This window comes from Convolutriloba macropyga, chromosome 11 (assembly GCF_964194025.1).
Source record: "Convolutriloba macropyga chromosome 11, txConMacr16.3, whole genome shotgun sequence".
In the NCBI taxonomy this organism is placed as follows: domain Eukaryota; kingdom Metazoa; phylum Xenacoelomorpha; order Acoela; family Convolutidae; genus Convolutriloba; species Convolutriloba macropyga.
The window spans coordinates 17,105,088-17,126,654 of record NC_134478.1 but is presented as its reverse complement, the minus strand read 5'-3'; the positions used below and the strand labels follow the sequence as shown (position 1 = coordinate 17,126,654).

At 35.7% G+C, this 21,567-nt stretch overlaps 1 protein-coding gene across 1 annotated transcript in view; it reads left to right on the top strand.

Moving 5' to 3' along the window:
- LOC142349667 (uncharacterized) overlaps positions 1–21,567 on the top strand; it is a 138,544-nt gene that overhangs the window by 19,760 nt on the left and 97,217 nt on the right. Inside the window, exons 8-10 of the mRNA XM_075401390.1 lie at positions 290–405; positions 1,263–1,390; positions 7,709–7,883. Of these exons, the coding sequence (XP_075257505.1) occupies positions 290–405; positions 1,263–1,390; positions 7,709–7,883 (419 nt within the window). The remainder of the gene's footprint in view (positions 1–289; positions 406–1,262; positions 1,391–7,708; positions 7,884–21,567) is intronic.

Sequence of the window (21,567 nt, the reverse complement as noted above, 5' to 3'; positions counted from 1 at the left end):
AAATCTTGAGTTTGTTTTCTGATTTTTGTTGGCTTAGCTTTGTATGGCATTTTTTTAATCGGCATATTGATCAATTTGGCAGTATGCTGGCATGTTCATTACTTAGACATACAGAATTAAACAGTGAGCCATATGGGACTCTTTCGTCAACCAAAAGCAAATGTAATATAACATTGTGATGTCTTCCGTCTAAAGAGCAGTAATTTATTTGCTAGAGCTTAAATTTCGGATGATGGTCTCAAAAGCGGTCTCTATTGCTAATATCATTCAAATTGATCCCATATTTCAGCTCACTTGGATCTGCCGCGACTCGCTCAGTCCGAATTTCTGCTTTCATTACCTGCACGGCGACTGGTTCCCCTGTTCTGATATCCGGCAGCTCCAAATCAGTGACTGTCTATACAAGTTAGTATCATTCTTTTTGAAGCTGCTTTTGGTCTTGCCTAAATAGGGGGGGGGGGGGGGGGGGAGTTTCAACTGTCAAAAATCAACGGATCTTATTGGATTGCGCTCAACGAAACAGAGGGGGCTCAATCCCCAAAGATAAATTGATGGACGAGTCGATTAATTAAACTGTTCAACGAAAACAACCTTAGCTCTACTTTCGATGCCAAGGCGGGTACGCGTCGATACTTTTAAATAGGAAAATGAAGAAAAGTCATTATTAATAAAAAGTATTTTTTGTTATCAGCATTTAATGAAACGTTGTTTTGGATAAAGTTTTAACTCTTGAAATACGTGTCATCTTTTTTACATCACGTTATTAATTAAATGCTATTAACAAAGATGATAATGCGTGTCATCTTGTATCATGCTATTGATTAAGAAGCCTTTATTAAATGCTATTAACAACGACCTTTCATTAATAAAGACTTTTCTTCATTTTCCTATTTTAAAAGCAAGGATATATTTAAGGTAGGCATACATTATGGGATATTTTTAATTTAATTTTAATGAGCATTAAGTTCTTAAGCACTAAGTGGTTGAAGTATTGAATTTGTAACAGTCTTTTTTAAAATTTTGATTTAGTCTTAAATTAGCCTTTTAGCTACCAGTCACCTTTCTCATTGGCAGTTTCTGATAATGTGATCAAAAATTTCTTTTCATCTGTGACGAAATTCAAACAAATTGTTCACAAATCGTAATGTCCACTCTTAGTGGTTGTTGTTGTTTTTTGTTTTTTAAAGAAACCAGCAATTGATTTGTTGTAAACGCTAGTCTGTGGGATTCTGGAATCTGTGTTATGTTTGTGATCTTTGCAGGTCCTAAGATGCCGTCTATTACCCCAACTGCCATCAAACTAGTGTCAGGGGGCAAAACTAAAATTCAGTTGGAGTGGGCCGCAAACACCTCAGACATTATCAGCAATGACAATCTGTTTAAATCAACTGTAAGTTTCTGCGTACAGGTTTTGTGACTCTGCTTGAAGTCACTGAGATCCTCTGGCGTTCATCGAGAACCGCGTAGCAGTTCGAAATATTCAGCTAAAATTTGGAGGTGATGTCTACAGTTGATGACCACCTACCTACCCCCCCCCCCGCCCCAACTTACCCCCCCCCCCCCACCTACCCATACCCCCCAAACTACCCCCTCCCTTCACCTAACTACGCCCAACTACCCCAGCACTACCGACCTTCCCAACCTATCTACCCACCCACCCCACCTAGCTCCCCCGCACCTAAAAAATTGTCGGCTTTTTTAAAACTTCAATGTGGTTTGTTGGGCTACTTTTGTGTTTTTTCTCTTGTCTATTTTGATGTTCTGATTTCGGTAAGGTTAGTTTAGAGATTATAATGCACGACGATTCCACTTGTTTCCTGTATTCTACCGGCTATGTTTTTTTCAGCAGAAAGCAAGTTTGTGCAGGTTTTCATGATTTGAATTTTGATTTCTTTGTTGGAGCATTTACCTCCGTTTTTGATTGTTGGCTTCTGTTTTCGAACATTGGACTTTAGCAGTATCGTCGTTTGTGAAATATAGTAATTAGGAACTGCTGGTAATATTCAAGGTGAAGAGGTCATTTTGAGTTTTTTTGTTCCTTTATAAGTCAACCCTAAATATCTAAACTACACCGCACAAACCCCCTACCGCCTATCTACCCCCCCTCCCACACCTACCTACCCCCCCCCCGCCCACCGCACCGCACCCCCACCCAGCTTACCCCCAACTACCCCTACCCCCCCAACTACCCCAGCACTACCCACCACCTCCCCAACCTATCTACTCACCAACCCCACCTAGCCCCCCCCCGCACCTTAAAAATTGTCGGCATTCTTAAAACACTTTAGTGTGGTTTGTTGGGCTACTTTTGTTTTTTCCTTTGTCTATTTTGATGTTCGGATTTTGGTAAGGTTAGGTTAGAGATTATAACGCACGACGATTCGGGTCGTTTACTGTATTCTGCCGGCTTTTTTTTATGCAAAATTTTCGCTTGACAGTTTTAACTTGTCGATTGACTTTTACGCCCTTGAATTTTGCGTTTAGCGTAATCTAAAATTCTCTCTCAATCACAATTTCAAGCAGCTAAACTCAATTGGCGGCAATTTAATACTAAAAGTCAACTGAAATGTGCGCGGAAACTGGTGCCATTTTTCACTTTAAATCTTATTATTGGTATATGTTAACCTCTAATGTAGTTATTTGAAGCACACTATTGAATTTCTTAGTCTCATTTAGGCTCCCCACGACTGAAGCAGGCTGCAATTGATTAGAGCTCCCACTAGTCGTTCGAGAGCAATTTTTCCGACGTTTAGTCGGTTATGTTCTATTCTCTTGAACTGAAAAAATAAACAGTTTGATTTCATTTATATGCTTGATACTTGTCAAACTTAAGTTTTCATCGTGTTGCAGTTATCTCCTGTGTGGTTCTCATGTATAATGTATAAGTATATCTGTGCATCTGTACAAACTGCGAATGTCTTTGTTCAACACTTTGCTTCGCTTTTCAAATTTTAATTGAATCTACTGAGTTACTCATGCGTCTGAGCCTTATATTTGTAAAATAAACATTTTTGTTTCTCTGAAAATGAAGTAAACGCTATGCTTTCAAACTGCCATTCGTAGGACACTTCACGGCTTTTAATTAGATGATTTTCAGATGCCATTGTTCTTATTATAAGTGGACTATTCAACAAAATTGTTGATGAAAATTACCAACTGTTGAAAGAAAGCAGTAGTTAAACATTTACCTAGACGAAACAAAATTTAACGCTGAAAACTGCATGCAATACTCCATTTTTCGCGCTCTCCTAAATTGTGTAGAAACTTTTAGAGAAAAAAAGACGTCCCTTAATCACCTGGAATCTTCATGAGTCTATAAGGACAAAAAAAATTGTTCTGGGACCAAAATTTTTCCTCTACCAAAAAGCGAAACTCGTTTGTTAGAATAGCGATACTAGATTGGAATGAACTACCAAGTGAAATTAAAATCAAACAAGACAAAAAATTTTCCCCAAGCAACTTAGAACTTTTTTCTGCTCAGCTTACAAAATGAACCCTTTTTTGTGGAAGGTTACTTGTTCAACATGGCGTGACTTTAAATTTGGAAAAATTAATTAGAATTACTGTTTACTGGTTGGGTTGACATAAATTTAATTAATTTTTATTTTGAGATATGGGACATAATTTGAATTAACTCAAGTTTTCTGTTGTAATATTTAAATAATAAATCCATTTAAATAATTACACTGCCGGACTAACATCAATTGTATACTCGTTGATATGGCTCGGAATTCAGTTTTTTAGATCGCTTGTTGAAGAAACTAGACTATCGAAATCATGACTAAACACAATCAATCTTCACTGATTTATATTCTGTAAATTTTTTAGAAAAGTTTCTTTCAGTATTTGAAAGCAAATGAGTCAGCTAAGACATTTTTCTGGTCATTGCGAAAGCCTTTGGTTTACTTAACCGTAGCGTTATTCTCTGCAAACGTGGAGATTTTTTTCTTTTTTTGTTCACGGCTTCTCCGGCAGGACTTCGTATGTTAATCAATGATGAAATTCAGTCACAATTGGCTGTCACAAATGGTTATTCTTAGGTTTCAGTCTGTGTAGTCTTTTTGTTGTTCCAACTTTTTTTTCAAATTTTCACTTTTTGCTTACGCATCATGGAGAAAAACGACAAACATCTTTTTGCAGCCATTAGAGACTGGTTTTGATTTTTATAGAAAAAAAAGTAAATTTTTATCGCAGGTTGAAAAAGTGGAGTTATTTAAAAAAATCTCTCAGCAGAACAATGAAAGGAAAAATTTTGAGGGGTCTGGGGATTTAAACTTTTTAACAAAAGTTTTTTCAAATTGTTAAGTAAAATACACCGAAAATTCATGAATCACTGTACTAATTTGTCCAAAAACAAAACAAACTAATTTTAACTTTACAAAGAAAAATTAATTAAAACAAAGAGTAACTTGTTTTACTCTTCACGAATTTTTTCTCTTCAAAGCTAATAATTTAAATATCTAGTTTTAAATAACCAATAGTTTTCAAATTTAACCGAAACAGGAAAAGTTTCATAGAACGTGGGAACCGAAAAAAGTTAAACTGGACGAAAAAAAATTTAATGAAAGAAAAAAGAGAAAATCATTTAACTTCATCTTTCCATAAACTCAAAAGTTAATTCCTTAAAAATTGTAGTACCTTGTAGTTAATTGCTGTGGTTTTTAACTCTAAGTGAAAACAGTTTTTTTGAATCAAACTTCCAAAAAGAATCCAAATGAAAACAGTGACACTCCAGATGTACAAGGAATTATTGAAAACAATTTTTCTACAGAACAGAAAACAAATTTTAAGTGGATTATTTATCTTTCGGCTGGTGACTCACGCATCCTGAACGAACTATTTGGTATGCCAATTAGGGTCTTTATTTTGTTCACCGCTTTATTGAACGGAGGCATCATTAAAACATTAGAATGTCTTTTTTGTTAGAAAGACTTGTCAGATTTCTTGAAGAAAAGCTATTTTAATTTTACCAATTTATCTGGGCGCTTAATCTGAACCCAGTATCTCTTAGTTCTGTTTGAAAACTATATCATTGAATTCTCAGATCACAGAATTGACAAATTTTTCTAAACATGAGACCAGCACAACAAAAAATTTACTTTTTGTGAAAATAAAAAGCTCTCAATTTATTCTATTTTTATTCTTCCGGATGCTTCCGCTAATTTGTTTATTAATCAACTCACTGACCCGCAATGAGTGTTTTCTTAATATAGAAAAAGTATTAGGCTGTCACTGTTTGTTTAGCTTTCAATAAGAAATAGGGACCTCAACAATGAGAAAAATATTACGGAAAAGTATATAATTGCAATTTTTCATCACTTTTAAACACCTGCAAAAGTTTTGGTTGACCTGACCCTTATAATTTAAATAAACCATAGCAAGAGAACAATAATTGCTTTAAAGAAAAAAACGAGCAAAATATTTTATCTAACTTTTCAAATTTAGAGACTTAAAGTTACTTTAATATTGAAACTGTGCACTTGATCTCATATTGATTAACAGCCCCATTTAACATTATTTATATATAAATAGTTTGTTGTTTCCATTTCAAACTAAAAACAGTTAAATCTTTTAATCAATTAGAAAATTTATTCCTTGGTTTTCTATAAAATATTGCAAACAGAACCGTGTGCGTAAGTTGTTCAAGGGTTCGATTAGTCCATTGGACCGTTTATTTAAATACTCACATATGGTTGCTTTGTACAAACATCAGAAAAAAAGAACTTGTGAAGAAACAAGGCGAAAACGTTATCTTTTTGATATTGCGCCGTTCTATCAACTAATGCTTGGTTGATTTTCAAACATACTTTTTCCAATTCATCCAAAATTGATTGAGTGATGAATTCTTATGCAACAGAATTCACCAGATTCAGTTAATTGGTCTACAAAACGTCAGTTTTGTGGCTAGAAAATTGACTGATTTTTTACCTATTCATCAATTCTTATCGTAAAAATTGAGAAGAAAGACGAAACATTTTTATTTTATTTTCCTTATGTTGTTCATAGCTCAAATTTTGTGTATGTATGCCAAATTATATAAAAAAATAAGTCTTTGCGGAAAAAAACAAGAGATCATACAATGTTCGACGCATTTTTTGCTTTCATTAATTTTTTAAAGAAAAATTTTCAGCTGGATCTTGACTCAATTTGGTTACTATAGAATTCATCAGTAGTGTAAGCAAGAAAAAAGTAGAAAATTGAAAATCCGATTCATAAATGAATGTGGTTACGTTTTTCAGATTCTCTTTTTCAGTTTTAAGCTAATCAATGAAATTATGTGCAGTAGCTCATTTGTTTGCTTTGTTTAGTTTGTTAGCTGATCCCAGCAATTTGTTTAAGAAGTGACAGTTATATTATATCAGAATGAGAGTTATGTATTTTCCATTTTTCATTAAAAAAAGTAGTCAGAGCTGATACGGAAAAGTGCTTCAAATTGAGCTTTGAAAAAATGATTGCCAAAATAGCTTGTCGTTTCGAAACAAAAAGAAAACTTTGAAATACTCGAGACTTATTGTGGAACGTTCTGTGCTACACACAGTCTAGCGCAAGCCGTCTTGTTTGTATATATCTCCATTCTTCCAATGTTCAACAGCAGTTTTAATCTTATCGCCATTTATACTGAAAGCCCATTTGTTTTATGTTTCTTTTTAAAAACTAAACATTGCAATGACGTGGTTTACTGAAAAAATTGGTCTACTGAATTTTAAACCAAGTGTCCTTCAGTGAGTTTTAAACAAAATGTCCATAATATTTTCAAATTCTATAAAATTCATTTGCAAATTATCTCGCTGTAAAAATAGAAAAAAACAAAAAACCGATCATAAATCAGAAGTTCAACTGAGGCCTAAAGAAAACGATTCCATTTTATGTTGAATTTTTATTTGAAGGTCTTCAACGAAATTGCTCCACGTGCAAACAAAGGAATGCTTTTCGTTTTTTTTTCGAAAACTGTCAGTTCGGATGAGATTTTGAAGTTCGTTTTAAACTGAAATTTGCGAGATCTGGTTTGCTCCCAACATCAAGCTAATAGTTCATTTTTGTAAAACTGACTTTGTTTAGTGGACAAAAACAATCGGGTAAATTGCATACCATGACTATTTGACTTGCATTTGCATATTTGACTTACAAAGAGCTTACTACTTTCTCTGATTCGCCCTTTCAGGGTTGGATGTATTAATAATTTTTACAAAAAGCTTGAATGCTTAATTTTTTATATTGAATACCCTTAGTATTCAACATCTGGATTGCGTCTTGAGCATTTTTTTGTATAGAATATAAGTTCCTTGTCTTGTTTGAGATGAATCATAAGTGGCTGTCACACTTCAAATTTTATTTGTCTGTTTGGAGAAAACACTGGTTTCAAAATTAATTTTGGGTGAAAAGTTTTGTCATCAGCTGCTCTAGATTTCTTACATTTAAAAGTTTACCTTCGGTTCTTTAATTTACAAAAAGGAAAGTTTGGGAATGAAAGGTATCGAAGCATTATTGTTCGAAGGAAACATGTAAATTACAAGAATCAAGAAGTATATCCGTGATTTTATGTTCACAAATATCAAATAACCAATCATCAACATCCAAATGCTCGAATTTCTCTGTCATGCTGTACTTTTTTTTATATTGATCGAGCCCCTTCATTATCTGGTTTATTGTCGGTTGCAAATTTATTTACTCCCTCCAAATGAATGCCACATTGAGATTTTGCACCCAGGTGTTTCGTCGATCAACTGATGCAGGAAGCAGCTTTGCTGAGATCCTGACTGATTCAAGTCTGTTCTATATGATTGACAGTGGACTAACTCCTGCAACCGAATACGTCTATCAAGTGAAAACCAGCTACAATTCACACTTGTCCGTTGAATCCATAAGCGAAACTGCATGCACATGTAAGTATTTTGCATGTTCCATAATTTATTTTAGAATTCCAAAGAAGCAGACTCGGATCTTGCCCCCCCCCTCCCCCACGAACCACACAAAATTTCAGCCCCCCATTATGGTAAGTAGTAACGTTTACACCATGGAAGATCGGGGGGGGGGGGGGTTTGTCATCCCATGTAAGAGATAGGGTTGTCCTGAGGACAACCCTACCTTTTGCATTGGGAAGGACAACCCAACCCGATACATGCGCTATGACAACCCAACCTTTTGCATGGGATAGGACAACCCAACCTTTTACATGCAGGGACAACATAACTTTTACATGTAACAGCCGAATTATTATCCAAACATTTTACCCCTTTATTGAGGGAGACTTGACAAAGGGATTAAGGGGATTGGGTTACTGTCTAGAAATTACCATTTCTGAAATAGTGCGCGATGACAACAATTGCTACGTTGGATTTGGATAGGATTCATGAGATATACAAGAAAGTGAAAAAAGAATATTCGCAATACGGTGAAAGATTTTTGTATTTTTTAGCAACTTGCTTGTATTTGGATCCTGACCTCGATTTGGAAATTGCATTGAAATTGAGACCGTATGGTGGATTGATTGGGATTGACAATTCTTCGTTAGACGTTTATTTCAAAAATTTTAAAATTTTAAGACTACATGCAATTCTTCATGACGCTTGTGGTTTTGTTTATGAGTACAGTGAAAAGGGACCCGGTTATTCATACGTTTTACCCTGTCCAGTCACAAATGAATATGTGGGTCATGTGACTGGTATTGCTTTTTGTTTTTACTCAAAGACTTTCAAAAACCGTTTATTCTATCGATTGGAATGTTGACTGCAAGAGTGGTTGTTCTTGACTTTGAAGGCTTTCGAAGCAAAAAATCTGATTTTATTGTGAAAGAGCTAGCCATAACTTGCAATAACTACACGGATACAATTTCATTCTCACCTCCGCACTCATTCAATTCTCTTACTTTGTGTGAACAAAAATCTTATCAGTGGGTTTCAAAATACCTTCATGGTTTGGATTGGGAAAAGGGAGATTACCCATATTGCTATTTAAAACAAATTCGTCAAAGTGTAGTGCTTCGATTTCCTCTATCAGATTTTTATGCGAAGGGTGTAGAGAAAACTGATACGTTGCAAAAATTTTCAGAGAAAAGTTACAAACCTTGAGGATTTGTTATGCCCCAAAATTGAACATTTGAGTTTCTATCGGGAGACCCCAATTTGTGACTTGCATTCAACAACTTGCCCAAAACGACAGAAAAACAAACATTGTGCGAGGAAAAAGGCCCAATTGTTCTACTACTGGCTGATCCATGAACAACCGTCGATTAGAAAAGACAGCACCGTCTGTACTCCAAGTGAATTTGTCTCCAAATTTGATCGTTTACAGTTGCTTAACGGCTGAAAATCAATTGACTGTTACACTAGTCAAGGAGGAAAAAATTGACAGTCGGGGACAAACTGTATTGAGGAAACAGCAAGTTGTTTGCACAGGAGCCGAAATAGAATCCTTCAAAAAATATCTTTCACTCTTAGAATATTTTCAACTGTATCATGTCTATGAAAGAGAAAATGCAAAGAATGAATCTAACCCTTTTACCTATGCCCAAGCGGTCAGTTCCAGCGCAAGTGCCTCTGAACAATGACAATCTGCCTAAGGAAATTAAGCAGCTTGTAGAACAAGGATGTGTGGATTCAGTTACGTATTACGGGATGGAGTATGGCATGAAAGCAAGCTACACAGTTGTTTACAAAAAAGAGGGCAAAAACTCTCATTATACAACTTATGAATTTTTTATAGTAGACTAACAATATTCATGTTGATTTTTAAATTTAATTATTTTGTTTGAATTCATTTTTAAAAAAACGTTTTCTCCATGAGTTCAACTGCGGATCAGTTAGATTCGGGAGGTGGCATAACCGATTTGGTTTTTGATGAGAATCAACAATAAAGGAGATCTTGGAGATTTTGCAATTCAAGAGTACCACGATCAGAAGTTGTTTATTTCACTCAAATTTTCATTATAGTTTTTCTTATTGCAGTATCTCTTAACAAGTTGGTATTTTTTCAATTGGATTGCGAGGAGTCAACATTTTGGTTTTCGCTCCTCTCTTGCACAGTCGGCTACGCACTTCCAAACCCAAAGCTATGAATAAAATTATTTCAACGAGCGATCGACTCTTTATGGCAGTGTCTGGTCCATCTTGCTGTGGAAAAACGGAGCTGATTTTCAAAATGTTACTTCAAAACACTTTTTCACCAAAATTTCAATCCATTTTTTATTTCTATCAGCATGAACAACCAAAATTTGAGTCCTTAGAGAGAAAATTGAATATACAGTTTAAAAAATTTACAAGTTTTGAAATTATCTCAGAGTTAGAAGACTGATGATGATTCATGCGAAGAAATTTTTAACGATAAAGAGTTTTCAAAACTTGCGACTGCAGGTCGTCACAAAATTATAAGTGTTATTTACGTTAAGCACAATTTATTCCAACAAAGCAAGTGGTCGAGAACAATCGACTTGAATACAACACACATTATTTTATTCAAATCACCACGTGACGTTCAACAAATTGGTTTAATTGGTCGACAGCTCAACAACACACAATTTCTTAAAGAAAGCTACGAGCTAGCTACCAAACAGCCTTTTGGTCATTTATTAATTGATTTAGACCCAAAGACGTCGGACGTTTTGCGATATTGCTCAAACATTGTGCCTCCAGGACCATCAATTTTCTACTTACCGTCTGCGAAAGCTGTAATAACAAATCTAACAAATGAAACAGAGAGAACTATGTATGCTGCGGCAAATGCTTCAGTCAAGCGACATCAACTTAAAAAAACTGATAAAGACAGCTTCTAAAAACTTTATTCGGTTTCTCTGCGAGTGTTTTCTCAACGTAGTCAACGGTAATGTTGAAATTAATAAAAAACTAATCGAAAATCACGAAAAATCATTTCGAAAAATATTATCCAAACAAACAGGTTTGAGGGAAAATAAAAGAATTCTTGGCAGAGAATCAGAACTGTTAAAAATCGTTTGTCTTTCCTGTTATTTCTACTTGATGAAATCTTAATGCATACAGAAGAGTTCATTTTAATTCCAAAACGAATGTTTATAACAAAGCAACCCCAAAAGAGCGAAATTATTGAAAACCCACAATATAAAAACAAAGCTATTCAGTTATCACTTATGCAACGAAACAAGCTAAGGGAAGATATAGGAAAAACGGAGAGAGTGATCCAAACAGATCCAACAAATATTGAACGAGATGTAGATAAAGATGATAGAGTGGTCCAAACAGATCCAACAATTTTTAACGAGGAAGAAAAAATGGAGGCTTCTAGTGATGATAGTGAAATGGATCCAATTGTTACAAAAAAGCCTACAGTTGAATCATTTGAGTCGATTATGAAAAACGTTAAATTAAAAGAAGCTCACAAAGTCAAACGTGCAAAAATAGTACTTGATTTTATTCTCCAATCAAACCAAATCACTATTGGGGAAGAGAGCCAACTAATTTACATTGACAATAAACCCACGGATGTACAAGTTTTATCTTTTTTGTATGATTTGCAACAACCAACCAAGAAAATTGATCAAGAGGCATATTCAAGAATCTTGTTAGTTCTTCGACTTGAGCCTGATCTCGTCTCAAACACTTACGCCAAGCAAATATTGGAAAGCTATGAGAGCGAACAAGAATTTTTCCCAACGCAACAAAGTCCGCAAACAGGACGCGGTACTTCAAAACGAACCACAACAGAAAAAGAGAAAACAAACGAAACGACAAAGCAAAAAAAGGCCAATCAGAAAAAGTGGTCTCGTTTCGTCTTCTGAGAGAAAAACTTTAGAACAACTGTACTCGAGAGGTCCTGCATCGTTTGGAAGCTCAAAGCGATTACAAAAACACAGCAGAATGACATTAGCAAAAGTCAAGTCTTCTTTAGATACGAAGCCGTCCTTCACAAAATACCGCTCGCATCGAATGCAATTTCCCAGACTAAAAGTGATTGCGAAAGATATCAATGAAATTTGATCATTGGATTTAGCATATGTTGACAACCTTGCAAAATACAATCGCGATGTTAAGTACCTTTTGGTAGCAGTTGATTTTCTGTCACGGTACCTTAGAGTAGAGCCAATGAAGACAAAATATGCAACAGAAGCAGCTAATGCATTCAAAAAAATGATCAAACATAAACAACCCGAGAAAGTATGGGTTGATGATGGAACAGAATTTCTCGGAGCTTTCAAAAGACTGTGCAACTCACGAGCAATTCATTTGTATAGCACTTTTAGTGAAAAAAAGTCTGTTTTTGCCGAACGGAATATTCGTTCACTGAAAAATATCATTCATAGGTACCTTGAAGAAAAATGGACATATTCGTACATTGACAAATTAGAAGACTTTGTGAAAACAATAAATTCACGTGTTAATCGGATAACTAAGCTTGCACCAAACAAAGTTACGAAAAAGACGTACCACGGCTTGTGTCCTTGAGCGCTGAAACAACTGTTTCCCAAAAACCTCGTTTCTTTGTTGGAGATTTTGTCAGAATTGTCAAAAAAGACAAAGCTTTCAGAAAGGGCTACGAACAATCGTTTACTGACGAAGTTTTTGAGATAACAGATATTCCGACATTATTTCCGCCATCATATTCCCTCATTGATGCAAACAAAGAACAAATAGAAGGAAAATTTTATCAATCAGAATTGCAGCTTGTTCGTGTAAAGGAAAATGAGTAGAAATCGTTTTGACGATGAGTTCACTGTGCATGTTATTTCATCCGCTTCTATGCAAATATTTGGGTCAAACACTCTGGCCTCTTTTCGCAATTTTTTCAATGATGAAATTCAACTCTCTGGTGACTGGAGGGTGGCTCTTAGTGAAATAATTTTTCCGACAAAAATTGAGCACGTCGTGAATGGAGATTTAATAGCATACAGTCTTAAGTGATACGAAGACTCGCAAAAAATTTCGTCTGATGCTAGTGTCATTTCTCGGCCTTACAATGGAAAAAACTGTCCTTCATGACTGGTAATTTTGACAATATTAATCAACTTCTGGGTACTATCAAGCGAACAGTTGGATTACCCAATTTTTCGTTTCGAGAAATCAAGAGTACTGGAAAATACGAAATAATTTTTGGTAAATATGAAGGAATCACTTTTCCTAGTGAGGAAATACCTAGCATTGTGGGCTTTACCGGAATTCCAGATGGACGCGGTGTACATATTGGTTACAAAATGGATTCAGTTACATCAAATAGATTAATGAAGAGTGATGAGACAAAAGCATACTTTGGAGAATTTCCTGCTGATCTTTGCGCGGGAAAGCACCTAATATTCATTTACACAAACATTATTGAGTATCAGTTTGTGGGTGACGCAAAAGCTCCGTTATTTCGTGTCATTGATTCAAAACAACGTCTGAAAAACGGTAGCGTGTGCGAACTTGAACCAACACATCGTTTGTTTTTTCAAATTTAGACTATAAAAAACTGTTATCAAACACTATACAATCAATTTCAATTGAGCTTCGCACTGAGACAGGACAATTGGTTCCTTTTTCGGGAACAGGTAAAGTTATTTTAACTTTACAATTCAAGAAGTTTTCTGACTAGTATGGATTCCTATTATGCTAATCAGGTAACATCATTGCCGCACTTCTCCGGACACTATAGACAAAGGGGAAGTGGGTTTGGGGCTTTAGCAGCGGGAATTGGACGCGTTGCTTTACCATTGGCTCGACGTTTTATTTTACCGGCTGCAAAACGTATCGGGAGAGAGCTTTTAAAACAGGGTTTTCCCGAACTTGTAGATGTAGTCTCAAAGAAAAAGTCACCAAAACAAGCCTTGAAAAACACAGTCTCAAACACTATCAAAAAACAAACAGGTGGACGAGCGCGACAACAACGACCAAGGAAACAAATTGGAAGCCGTTCAAACAAGTTAACAAAACAGCGTAAAACCTCGTTCATTTCAAAATCAAGAGCTCCAAAAAGAAGTCGATCAGATTTTTTTGCAAAGGTGAAAGATGATCGCTAATTTATTACCATCCGAGGCAACTCACAGTTCCCTCGATCTGTTCGAGAAACCATCCCTCTTAGTAACATTTGATGGAAGTTTTTGTCAAAAACTGGGCCCGGTGTATAGCCCCAATGGTCCAATGTTGGAATTTGAAGTTGCTGGCGATAGAAACAACTTTATTGATTTACAAAAAATATTCCTCGAAGTCAAATGTAAAATTGTTCAGTCGTCCGAAGCAAATTTAAAATATGACGGTACAGCTGCTGCAGATGTGACTAAAACTGACGCTCCCTACTTTTGCAATAATGTGCTGCATTCACTGTTCTCTGACTGCACAGTGTCAGCCAACGGACTAAAAATATCGAATGCAAATGGAAATTATGCTCACAAAAGTTTTATTGAGACTGAGTTTTCACACAACAAAGACGCAAAAAACACTTGGTTAGCTTGTCAAGGCTACTCGTATGAGGAAAATCCGGGAGCCTTATCAACTACTGAAGTAAATAGAAGAAAAGCTTTAGTCAGACAGTCAAATGAATGCACGTTTTACGGAAAGGTTGCAGTCGACTTTTTCACATGTGACAGGCATCTAATGAGTGGTGTAACTCTTCGGATTGCTTTTCGAAGATCAATTGATGACTTTGTTATTATGTCAGATGATGCCGCTAAGCATTATAAAGTGAAAATTGTCGAGGCAAATTTGTATGTGCGCAAGATGACTTTGAAGGATGACGTCGTATCGGCCATTGAAAAAACCTTGCTTTCCAGCCCGGCTTCCTATCCGTACCTTGAAACCCTAACAAAAACATTTTTGGCTTCTACTGGTCTGCACAGTTGGAAACAAGAAGACATATTTGCCGGGGAACCAATCCGAAGACTAGCTTTATGTCTGAACACAAACGAAGCTTTTCTCGTAACAACAGACAGAATCCATTTCATTTCCGAAAATTTGATTTGGAACAGATCTATATCTATCGAAATGGAATGCCAGTCGCTGATAGTCCAATATCAACAAATGATGACAAACGGCTTTACTTCAATACAATATCAGACTTAGTCTATATTGACAATGGTCATGGCATAAGTTTGACGGACTACCCGAACCATTTTATTATGGTTTTTGACTTGACCAGTACTCAACAAGCTTCTCACGATTTTATTCATCCCGAGCTAACAAATTGCTCAATTTCGATCGAGCTGAAATTTTCGGCTGCCTTGCCCAACAATATTGAAATATTCATTATTGGCGAAAAGGCTAACACAATTTTTGTGGATTCTGCGCGCCGGGTTTCAAAAAATCACATTTTAACCAACTAATGGATGAAGATGACATCAATGACCTAATTCAAAAATGTAGAAAACTGAAATACAAATTTTGTGGTGTATTCGCTGCAGACAACTTTCCCCAAAAATTCCCCAAAAACAGTTTTCTCATCGTAAATGCTTCGCCCTCGAACAACCCTGGTACACACTGGTTTCTTCTATGTAATCGAAACAAAAAAATTATTTTTGCGGATCCCTTGGGACAATCGATTATTGCCTGTAGAGACTTATATCGCAGACTCTCTGACACTAATGCACAAATATGTCAATTTCTCGAACATCAACCAATTCAGAGTCAAAACTCAGAACTGTGTGGACTTTTTTGTATTTATATTGCGCATGTTATATTTAGTAAAAGACAAATTGTAAAAATTAATGATGTTCAATTGCTTCGCTTTGCACTTCATATGATGTTTTAATATCTGTTGAATAAAAATTTTTTTTTCAAAATTTTATTTTTTCTTCAAATACAAGACGAACAAATAGTAACTCAGAATCAATATCTAATTTTCCATAACCATTCACAAATATGTCCATAACTTTACAAAAAGCACCAGAATGAGGACCACTTAAAATGTTTTCAACTCGTTTTAAAGTTTCTGTACAAATTTGATCAGTTTGAGTTTGTTCATGGCCGGTTTCTGCTGAGATGGTATTGTGGATTGTTTTCTGTGCGATTCCTGTAGTTTTTGTGGCCGTCGTTTTTGTCGTTGTCAACATCTTTGCTGTGTTTGAAATTGGAAGACGCTTGTGAACCGTTGCTGGGTCAATTTTTTCTCCTGTTTTGTCATTGAAGTCAACGGCTAACTTCAACTTTGTAAATACTTCTCCATTCGTTTCCAGTTTTGAAGAATTTGAAAATAGGTGTTTGAAAGTTGTGAAAAGACAGGGGACAGCAAAAGATTTGTTTTGCTTTGTACAGCCAATATCAGTTGAACTATCAATTAAAAGGTGAAAATGGTTAGTTGCTATTTGGCAAAACTCAGACTCAAAGTGAGGACAAACTGCATAATTATTCAAACCCGTAATGTCTGTTGGCTTTTGATCAACAATTTTGAATCTAAATTGTTTCTGAAATTGTTTGAAATAACTTGGAGAACGTTCATACATTGCTTCCACCATCCTTAATCTCGAGCTTAGGCCTTTTATTTGGTGGCGGTTTTGTTGAACAGTCTTTTGATGATTTTTCTTCTGATTCAAGTATCTTCTCTGCCGTATTGACCAAACTCCCAAATTCTTGCAGAGTTAACGAAATTCTCTGTTCAAACTCGTATTCTTTTGCTGCTTTTTTAAACAGTTACAAAAACACATACGTTCCTGTCTTTTCATAAGTTTTCAGCGTTGCCCTTATTAAACGCTTATCAGTTTTGGAAATATCAAAATAACAATCTCCAAATTCTGTATCTTTAGTGGAAGTGAAAGGCATAGTGTGCAACTTGTTTTTATCACTTTCAGGTACTCTAATGTGTAAAGAATCAAACTAATGGCGGCGGCAAGTTGGGATTAAACCAGTGTAGTCATTTTGTCTCATTAAATCCAGCTGACATGTGAATACAGAGTCAAGTACGCCTATGGCGTACTTGATTCTGTCTCTTGCATTCACATTGGATTGCATAATTAATTTAAGATGTGACCTTAGATAAGGTTTCCCTACTGAAATGGTTGGTGGTACCACAAAAACTGAAACAGATGTGTCCCTAGGTGTGACGACCACAGGTTGAATTTAGCGTGAACGTGTAGAAAATTCAAAACAGATGTTAACCTAGATAAGAATTGAAACCAATATAATTCAACTGGTTATAACGTTATAACACATGAAAATAAAAAACAGATGTGACCCTAGGTGTGACGACCACAGGTTGAATTTAGCGTGAACGTGCAGAAAATTCAAAACAGATGTTAACCTAGATAAGAATTGAAACCAATATAATTCAACTGGTTATAACGTTATAACACATGAAAATTAAAAACAGATGTGACCCTAGGTGTGACGTGAATAAAACGTTGAATTTAGTGGGAATGTACAGTATTATAAGAAATGCAATGCAAAGTTAACTTGGTTTCTACGTTATATTAATTAGAAATTAAAAACAAATGTGATCCTAGATAAGCGGTGTGTTAAAAACGTATTTGCACCACTAAAATTGTTGCGTTCATTTCCTTTGGTTCTTCTTGCTAAACAGTCAATCTCTACTTGAAACCTTTTGGTTCCTCTTGCTAAACAATTTCACTCTCTACTTGAAACTAGTGTTATATTTTGATCGTTATAATGTCTGTAAAAATTCTTTCTGAATCTGCAATTTCCCGAGAACGAACTCTTGTTTATCAGACATTGTACAAAAACTTTGTCGTCTTGATTCAACAGAAAAAAATTGGCGATGTTTGGACAGTATACCAGCATTGTCTAATTCCAAAACTCTTTATCAATGCAATTGCAGCTCTACCTGACAAAACGGAGCCTTCTGAGAGCAGCATTATTACTTCGGGTGGGTTATTGCCTCCCAAAACTACGCCTGCTTTCGAAAATCACGATGTTGATACCTTGACAGACGAAGTGCGGAGGATATTCTATCGCTACGATTGTGAGTGTGTTCCACTTTGTGAAAATCAACTCGGAGTTTATCGAGCATGCGACGAATTAGCAGATATGTGGGGACTCAAGTCTGCGCCAGATTCTCCCACCAGTCTCACAAATGTGCCAGTGACGCCTGCAGTGGACCCTAGTCCTACAGTTACACCGACTCCTATCCCATCACTGTTTGCGGAAATCAGTAAAAGTTATCAAGAAAAGTTTTGCAACGGAAATCAAGATTTCGACTTGAACATTTTATCCGGGACAAGCTTTCATACCCCACAGCAATCAAATCCAGCCCTATTTGAAACGCCGGAAAGCGGTGAGACACGGCAAGTTTGTGCTGCTCCTAAAAAACGAAGACCAGAAAGCAACCTGATGGATATATTTGATATTTAAAACTAAAACTATAAATATATGCGTGCTTTAGATTGCTCAATAGTTGTGTATATGATATTCATTCAATTGTGTATCTGACATTTATTCAATTGTGTTGATTGCCTTTGTAAAATTTTTGATATAGACTTAATTCACAATAAAGATCTTCAACCTTTTCATAAGGAATTGAACAAGTTCAATCATGTCCCAAAAGAACACTACACTTTGAGGAGATTGTATTTGGTTGAGCAAGGTCATTAAACAAAAAAATAGATTTCTACCGCTCTTTAGTTATTAGACTTGTCTATTTAATGTTTTAAGGTTTGTTCAAATCATAGTTCAAAAAGTGAAATTTTTTGAAATATTTCAAAAAAAAAAATGAAGAATTTACGAAAACGATAAATAATAAGAGAAAGAACGATAATTAATCAGGAAACCGAAGAATACTTTTGCTTCAATTAGGTTTGCAGTGAAAAGCTCTTGTTTGGAGGAAAAGTTTGCAAAAAAAACTTTGAATATTAAGAGCGAATCTAAAATTCAACAAAAAGTGGTTAACAACTGAAATTGTCATTCTGGTGATTTTGTGGTAAAACAAGGAGCTTTTGCCAGCATTGAAATTCCAGTGAGATTGGTCCAGTGTTTGTTTTTTTACTGTTCTTTCACTAAACAAAAGTTTTAAACTTTCAAACTTGTGTTATTTGCATAAATATTTTGACCGTTTTTCTTGAAATCAAAAAAACTTTTTTTTTTGCTTTTTATCAGCTGAAACTCATGATCATCCAAAACGAGAGTGACTTAGCGATGATTCCAAAGAGTAGTGTGCTATTGATCACTGTAACAGGTACACTCTTTCTATCAAAAACAGTCTTTTTTTCAACAATTTTTACAAAAATAACAAAATATTTTTTTGTAATGATCCGAAAGTAATGAAAAATTTATCTCAAATGAACGGGGATAGGCTCATACGATGGACAATTGTCCCCGCCATCAAAGATCTCAGAAGTTCCAGGTTAAAAATGTTACTGCAACATGGTTTTTTTTGCTTTTTTCCGTTTGTTATTTTAGTTAATCCCTCTTAATCCCTAAAAGTGAAAAAATGCCATTTTTTAACATGAAGGAGACATTTTTACCCTTACTAAACAGAAGTTTTTCTGTAATGGGAACTTTTTAGAGAGCTGATGAAGTAACATACGTATAACGTTTTTCTTTATTCTTGGAGAAAATTCCTAATCCCCTTAATCCTTTTGATCAAAAAAATTGAAAAATTTAAAAAAAGTGATGTTTTCTTTCAATTGTTTACACAAAAGTTTCATATAGGAACACTCCATCAACAAAGAGGTCCGCCTGTGTTTCTCAGTCATATTTGCCAACACATGAACCCCTGGTAAAGTCCTTTATTTAGAGGTTAAAGTCTTCTGAAAAACTCGGCTTTCGATGCAGTTTCAACTGATATTTCCTGATAGCCTTGGTGACTCCAGGACTTGTTTTCTTGTATGATATACCCTAATATAGACCCTTAGTGTAGATGCCTTTATATGCTCCTTAGCATGCATGCTTCCGCGACATGTAACAAGAACTTTATCAATTTCGAAATTTTCAACTTTTACTAAAGTTATTTTTAATTGTATATTAAAACCATAAAAATGGAAGGTACATTCAATCTGCATGCTTTTTACACCATTGTTTTTGGATGTTTAACTTCTGTCTCTGCTTTGACTGAGTGATAGTCATTTTTAAGTTTGATTTTGATTTTTGGCGCGCTTTCAAGTTTACTTCAAATTGATTGGCTAATTTTAAATTCAAATTTGCGCGCGCAAACTTTCAAACTTTGCACAGCATAACCGTGAGCTAAGATTGAAATCAGCCATATTTGAGAACTCTTGCATTGAGAAACCGTTTGTTCAAAATTATCTTGAAAATGCCAGAAAAGTGTAACTTTTGTGACAACGTTTACAGCAACAAAAGTAACCGTGCTCGTCATGAACGCACTGTTCATGCTGATGAGAAAGGTATACCCGTATACCGCTGTTCAATTTGTCCAGTTTCTCGCCGTCAATAATCTGAAATTCAAAGTCACCTCTCTGACTGCCATGGCAGATTTACAAATCTTTGTCATTATTGTAATCTTGCTTTCAACGACAAAAACTCGTTTAACGAACACATTAGAAAACAACACGTGTTACCTGTTCTTGACAACTCGTGAGTTGTCAATCCAATTGAGCATCAACAGGGACAACAACAACAACAACAACGAGGTACCCTCACAGAGTCAGCCTTTAGAAAGAGTCTCCAGTCTTATCGTATTGTAGATAGTAACAACACCGTTGGCATTCTCGATTTCATGACTGCTCAGAGAGATGAAATCAGTGACATTATAGAAAAAAAAACATTGAACGAAGGTCCACAAAAAGTTCAATTCAGTGCGAAACTATCACTTCATAAAGAAGCGCGCGACAACGGAGAAGCATCGGATATTGATATCTACGCCAATTCTGAAATGACACCTGTTCATCATCGATTCTCTAACGAAACGTTTTTTCACATGGTGGAAAAGATGCTTACTGTCCTCTTCGTGTTCGCATCTAATGGAAGTGGTTGGATCCTTCAAAAAATTCTGTGGGTTGATTTAAAATTCGCTAAATTTTCGCCAATACGTGGTTCATCTTTTATTGAGCTGCCCCTCTGTCTTCGCAATCAACGGTATTTACTGAATATACGCAACCATGATGATTTCGAATGTTTCAACTACTGCTACACCGCATGGTACCCCGAACTGCACGGACCAAACTTTGCTGACCCTTCCCGAGACATCAGAACACAATTGACTAACCCGGCTACATATAGGAAACCTGAGGCTACCAAACCCCGTGGTGAGTTTTCTTTGCCCATGGGCTTTCACGATATACATCAGTTCGAAATCATGAATGACGTGCAAGTCAACGTATTTCAATTTTCAAAAGGAGACCTCCTTCCTATGTACGTTTCTAATAACATAAACATCGAACAAACGATGGATCTTCTACTCCTGTTTAACGAAGATGTACATCATTATGTTCTTATCAATAACCTCATTAAACTGGTATGCACTGTGAAAGAAAAACAGTTTACAAACAGCTTGCGTCTGTGCAGGAACTGTTTTGCTTTTTCCCACTCTGAAAAGCAACATCAAGTTCACGATGATGCATGTCGAAACCATCCACCAGCAACAATAAAGATGCCCGGCGATGATAAAAATTCTTTCCGGTTCAAAAATTTTAAGGCCCGATGGTTTGCTCCATTTACTATTTACTTTGACTTTGAGTCGTTTCTAATGCCAGTCTCATCTTGTCCAGCTAATCCGGACGCGTCTTCAACT